Source organism: Centrocercus urophasianus, unplaced genomic scaffold (genome assembly GCF_019232065.1).
Source record: "Centrocercus urophasianus isolate 14NV4802_14NV808 unplaced genomic scaffold, USGS_Curo_1.0 seq_14, whole genome shotgun sequence".
Lineage (NCBI taxonomy): Eukaryota > Metazoa > Chordata > Aves > Galliformes > Phasianidae > Centrocercus > Centrocercus urophasianus.
The window spans coordinates 12,129,031-12,135,030 of NW_024884586.1; the positions used below are offsets into that span (position 1 = coordinate 12,129,031).

The 6,000-nt window shown below is 35.3% G+C and overlaps 1 protein-coding gene across 2 annotated transcripts in view; it reads left to right on the forward strand.

Annotated features, from left to right (window-relative positions):
* PDHX (pyruvate dehydrogenase complex component X) overlaps positions 1-5,519 on the forward strand; it is a 38,118-nt gene extending 32,599 nt beyond the window's left edge. Inside the window, exons 10-11 of one of the 2 annotated variants that reach the window (XM_042814679.1) lie at positions 1,530-1,594; positions 3,657-5,519. In XM_042814679.1, coding sequence (XP_042670613.1) covers positions 1,530-1,594; positions 3,657-3,921 — 330 coding nt within the window. In that variant the 3' untranslated portion in view covers positions 3,922-5,519. The other variant, XM_042814680.1, reaches the window with a different exon arrangement.
* Positions 5,520-6,000: the final 481 nt, after the last annotated feature.

The following is a 6,000-nucleotide window of genomic DNA, read 5'->3' on the forward strand; positions in this document are numbered from 1 at the left end:
AGGCCAAGAGGATGTGCCAAGATTTTATTTCTGTTGAAAAGTACCCATGAAAAGAGTTAAGCAATGTGTTTTCTTCATATGGTAGAAAATGATAAAAGCGACTGTCATAAATGGAAACTATGATGGAATTGGCATCTTTTTGTTTGCGTGTGGGTGGAGGTAGAGTCATTATCAAATAACCTTTCGCAAAGATAATGAGTTGGTTAGTAATTATAGTTGTCACGTGGGTTGGTCCCTTTTCATGTCGCAATAAAACTCATAAGTTTATATGGATAAGTAGTAATGTTACACCAGAAGCTGTATTGTATCACTGATCAATTATGATGGTGGTTAAAATTCTGAAATATTGTACAGTTGTAAATGGATGAAACAAAAGTATGAATACCTTAGAAGTAATTAAGAATTATTATGTTAGTGCTCAATTGTGTGAAGTCCTATGTAAGGAAGTATTCTAAAAACACAAAGATTTTAAATGAATAGAATAGCCACGTCTAAACTTACATTTATAATTGGTTAATTCCAGTTTTGCTTTTAATTGGCAATTGTCTGTTATGACTGACAGAGGTTATAAAGTCATGCTTTGAAGGAGTACTTGTGAATATGTTGTTTGTAAGCTTATTTTCATACGTTGCTCCAAAAGTAATGCCTCTTCTTTATTTCACAAAACTGGGAAAGTATTTTGGGGCAATTGCTGTGGAATGTGGCTGGGATGTGGAAGGCTGGAAAATATGTGGAAAATTTCTAGAAAGCAGACCTCCTAAGAAGCATTTCTCTGAAGTTGCTGGAAAATTACAGAAATTCTATTGGTGGGGGATGGAGGAAGACTGCTAGAAAGCTCATGGAAAATGCTTGAAATGATTTTTGGAAAACTCCTGGAAAGCAAAGAGAGATTTCTTTGAGATCCACTGCAGGGAAGAGGGGGTATGAGAGTTTGTAGGAATGCCCTCTTGGGATGGTGATGTTTATAGGAAACACCTGTGATTCCTGAATAACACATCTGTGGAGGAGAGGGTTTCTAGAAGGCACTTCAGAAAATCTGTAGAACATGTGTACGTATTCATGGAGTCCACTTGGAGACTCTAAATAGTTTTATTATTTTGAACCAGAAGGAAAATGCAAACAGAAATTTCTGAAGTGTTAGATGATATTTTTTCCTACAGTTATGTTGATATTGTGTAATATTGTGTATTTGTCTCATCATTATATCACTAGGTTAGTTTTGTTATATTAAAAAATGCTACAGAGAAAAGACGGTTGCTTTTATTTTGAAAGCTGGAACAAGGTTTGTCCAGTGACAAAACATCTTATATTGAATCTCCAGTATAGTTAGAAAAATGAAGATTTGTGTCCTGGTCTTGTCTGACTGATCATTGCAGTTACAAATAGTGTCACTACAGTGCACACCAAAATCAGGTTATTTTTTTTGTGGTTGAACATTACCTAAAATGTCTTAATGAAGTAGAAATAATGCGAGTGTTATAACACTTGAATTTCTTTCCTCTCATTTTTTTCTTGTTGTATTTTCTTAGGCTTTAGCAAAGAAAGCAAGAGATGGAAAGCTGTTACCTGAAGAGTACCAGGGAGGATCTTTCAGGTAACACTTCCTGGCAGTGTTTAATAAGAGCGCTGTGAGTTTAGAATTGCTTTATTCTCAGAGATTCTACTAAGTGTCAATGCATTACCTTTTAAAATATTGATCTATTTAGGATGAAACTCCATGGGATGATTATGATGGATGACTATGAGCCTAGTCCAAGTGCCAAGTATCGGGAAAAATTATCAGCTTAGCACACATCTTCAGCAAGTTAAATTCATTAGAGCCTGCTGAGACAGTCAAGTTTTTTTGTACCGAGGCAGTTCAGACTTTTGTTTTTGCACCTATTTTTTCATAATTGCATAAGAATGTTTTTTGTTTGTTTGTTTTACTTTGATTCCATCCTGTAGTTAGGAAAACATATTTATCATAGAATGGCCTGGCTTGAAAAGGACCTCAAAGATCATCTAATTTCAACCCCCCTGCTATGTGCAGGGTTGCCAGCAACCAGACCAGGCTGCCCAGAGCCACATCCAGCCTGGCCTTGAATGCTTCCAGGAATGGGATATCTACAACCTCCTTGGGCAACCTGTTCCAGTGCATCACCACCCTCTGTGTGAAAAACTTCCTCCTAATATCTAACCTAAACCTCCCCTGTCTCAGTTTAAAGCCATTCCCCCTTGTCCTATGCACCCTTGTAAACAGCCATTTCCCTTCCTGTTTATATACTTCCTTTTGAAACAAATATTTAAAATGGTTTGTTGAAGAGGTAGCACAGCGTTCAGTGATGCCTTGTTTGTCATTTGCATTCATTCTTTGGAAGAATGTCTCCTGAGATGTAAATAAATAAATAAACATTTAAAAAAAAAAAAAAAATTTGCTATAGCAAAGCTGTGTAGCTACAATTTGGATTGCATATACTCAGTAGATATTTTTTTCTATAAAATGAACTGCAAAAAGAGATAGCAATCTTAGTTGTAGGAAATAAATAGCTTGTGTTAAACATTTGCATAAATGTAGTGATACAGTTGCACAATAAATTCTTAACTGACCTTAAGGCTTTCGATTTCCAAAAATTAATATACTGTATTTTAGAATAAACAGAATCGTCACAACGTTTTTGTTACACAAATTTTAGCGCGGCTCGCCATTGCCAGTTTTTGGATGCTGAGTCTGAATGCTCATCATTGATGTTCTTCTATAGCTGATTGTTAGTGATGAAAATAATGCTAGAGTTCTGCAGAAATATTGCTCTAATATATAGTCAAGTGCCTGAGGTGCAACTGCCTGGAGTAAGTATCTGTGTCATGCTGGAGGGGATTGATTGTGAGAATCTGTGAGTCCTTCAATAGAAAATGTGTATAGAAATGGTGCGTCAGTGATGTGGATAAAGACTTCAACAAAAATTGCCTACAGGAGAATAACTGTGGGTGCACAAATTTTGTTTTCCACTTTTTTTTTCAGTAACTAACAGAAAGGAGGATATAGTGGGCCAGCTTTCTCTGGTAAACAAGCTATCATGAAGGTCCAGTCTTTCCTTATGTACTACTTCCCAGCTGGTGATACAGACAAGGGAGAAAAGTGTAATGGGGCTTTTTTTTTTGTCTCTGTGATAGCTAGATTTTCGAAAACATACAACTTGGTTATCAGCAGCCATTTTAACTTCAAGTTGTGAGGTTTGCTCTAAAAGATTTTTTGGTTTGGAATAGGAACAGGAAATTACAGGAGTTGTTTTGTTTGGTAATGTTGTGGTATCTTACAGTGTATTCAATTCCTCTTTGGAAAAACTGTATTTTTAGGAAAATAGAAAGAACTATGGATGTTACTGTGTATTCCCAGGTAGACAAATTGTTGCAACTGCCATTGTGTATGTTAGAGTATAATGCAAGGATATAGATCTGTAAAGAAAGAGGAATTGAGGAATAGATGCTTAGGTGTAATTAAAAAACTCAAATCCATGAGAGTCTGAATTTGTCCAATTGAAATCCAGTTCAGAGCTTCTTAATGAGTGATTGGCCATCAGAAAGAAATTAGCTGATAGTAATCACTGAATATAGCCTTTATTCTTCTAGGGATTACGTTATTTCTGATATTAATGGTAACTCTTTTCATTTTCGTTTAGTATCTCCAACCTAGGTATGTTTGGCATCAACGACTTCATTGCAGTCATAAACCCTCCGCAGGCCTGCATCCTAGCTGTGGGTCGAGCAAGACCAGAGCTCAAGATTGTGAAAGATGAAGAAGGGAATGAGAAACTTAAGCAGCATCAGCTCATGACAGTGACTCTCTCAAGTGATGGTCGTGTAGTAGATGATGAACTGGCTTCAAAGTTTCTGGAAACCTTCAAAGCCAACATTGAGAATCCAATACGTTTCGCCTTGTGTTGAACTCAGTGAAGATTGCTTCCTGATTTGACAGCACAGAACTCTGTTACAGAAAAACAACCCCAAGTAAGAATACACAGAGTAAATAGTGTGAGATAGGCAGTTAAAATATTTAATTTATTGAATTAACATGGAAAATATAAATTTTCATGCTTTTAGTCATTTCCAGTGACCAGTTTTTATATTGTAAAGCTAAAGACCTTAAAGTTAGCACATTACATTTCTTTAAACATTTAGTATTAATAGCACATAACGTGTGTGTAGAAATTAAATTTCTTCTGTAAAGAAAAGCTTAAAAAAAATTATATAAAATTTAAAAGGGAATTGAGGTACTTTTAAGGGCTAAATATCTAGCTTTTACAGTGAGATAAGCACGAACTGTAATTAAGCAATATGCTGCTGAGTCCTGATCAATACTGAGGTTCTGGAGTAACTGAGTTCCATTGCTACAGTTGTTTCTTTCAGTTTGCAAAAGTCTTCTAGCACATTTTACAATCCAGCTTAGACTGAAGTAAAGTTTGTGAAATTTTAACAAAGATTTCAGTGAATTCTGACATAAGAGCAAAGGAGTTATAAACCAATTAAAGGTTTTGTTTAGTTACATTTACATTGCAGGTTTAACTATTCTTTATCTTCTTTAAGCTATACTGGGCAAAGTGAGGTGAGTGTGGAGATGGATAGGGAAGAGAAATGACAGGAAGTTCTGAGAAAGACTAAATTAGATCTTAGATAAAAATGTAATTTCACAGAATGTGAAGTAACCTGATGGAATCTACAGCTACATTTATATAATTAGATCTCATTAATGCATTTTTAAACAGTAGCTGAATCTATCTTTTTTCAGTATTTTAAGATTGTTGCTTTATTTCATACCGCGCAGAGGGCAGAGATGGGAATAAACTTGTCTGAAATGGATGATATCTCACTGGTTTTAGATTTCATTGATTCTAGTTTGATGTCACCAACATCTGAGGAAAATAGAATTTTGTGTACCAGTTAATTAGTAATAGGTTTTCTTTGGCGTAATTAAAAAAAAAAAAAAAATAGTCATTGAATTTAGCAGCTGTCCCAACTCAGAAATCTTCTTCAGTACCACAAAATATGAAAAATACTGTTTTCGGGTGTTCATTGATATACTTAATTGTTAACTTAAAACCCAAGGCAATTGTGCCAGCACTGTTGTGATAGAAAAAGTGGCTTTGATCAGAGGTTGCAGTATAGAAGGTCCTTTTTTGCACACTGAAAATTTGCTGATTAATTCTGTTTTTCCAATGCATTAATGATGTAGGTATAAAATAATCTCTTGTTAGCCATGTATTGAATGGTAACTCAGCTGGAGGAATGTATTCAGTGGCATGAAGCTTAAGTGAACAGAGATAGTTTTCTTCCTATGGATAAATATGGAACCACTTGTTGTATGTGTTTGTAATGAAGTAACTGCATTTACAGAACCTGATTATGTAAGTTCAGTTGAATTCTGAGAGTCTGTATTATTCTGGTTGTTTTTGTTAAGTTTTGGTTATTTTACAGATTTGTAGGACTTGTTTATTGAGTTGCTGCCATAATTAAAAAGATAATTGCAAGACAAAAACTTCAGTTAATGCTGAGTTCAGTGTTTTCACTAAATGTTTACTGCTTTGTCTTGTTATGATGCCATGAATTTCCTGAATTGTTACTGTAACAATAGGGAGGAAAGAAATTTCTGATTACCAGGCTTAGTCTACTGTGTAATAATGGACATATGCATTGGTATTTCCAGGAGTTTTACACTGATCTATTCTATTCATGATTATGTGCTGAAGATTGATTTTTCTCAACAGTGTTGGTGTGTGAACCCAGCACTTCTATAATCTATTCCCTGCCTGGCCGTAGCTAAGGGCTGCATGATTGGTGTGTATACAGAACTGTAATCTTGTGTGTTTGTGTTCATGCAGTGCAAGTCAATGTATTGCTTTTTGTTTGGAGCCACTGAAAGGCGCTGTTGTGTGTATATCATTTATTGTGCCGTTTCGTTCATGTGAGTGCTAATCCCTTATTCCCTTATTTAACACAAATAGGTAAAGACAATGCAACTTCTTTTCC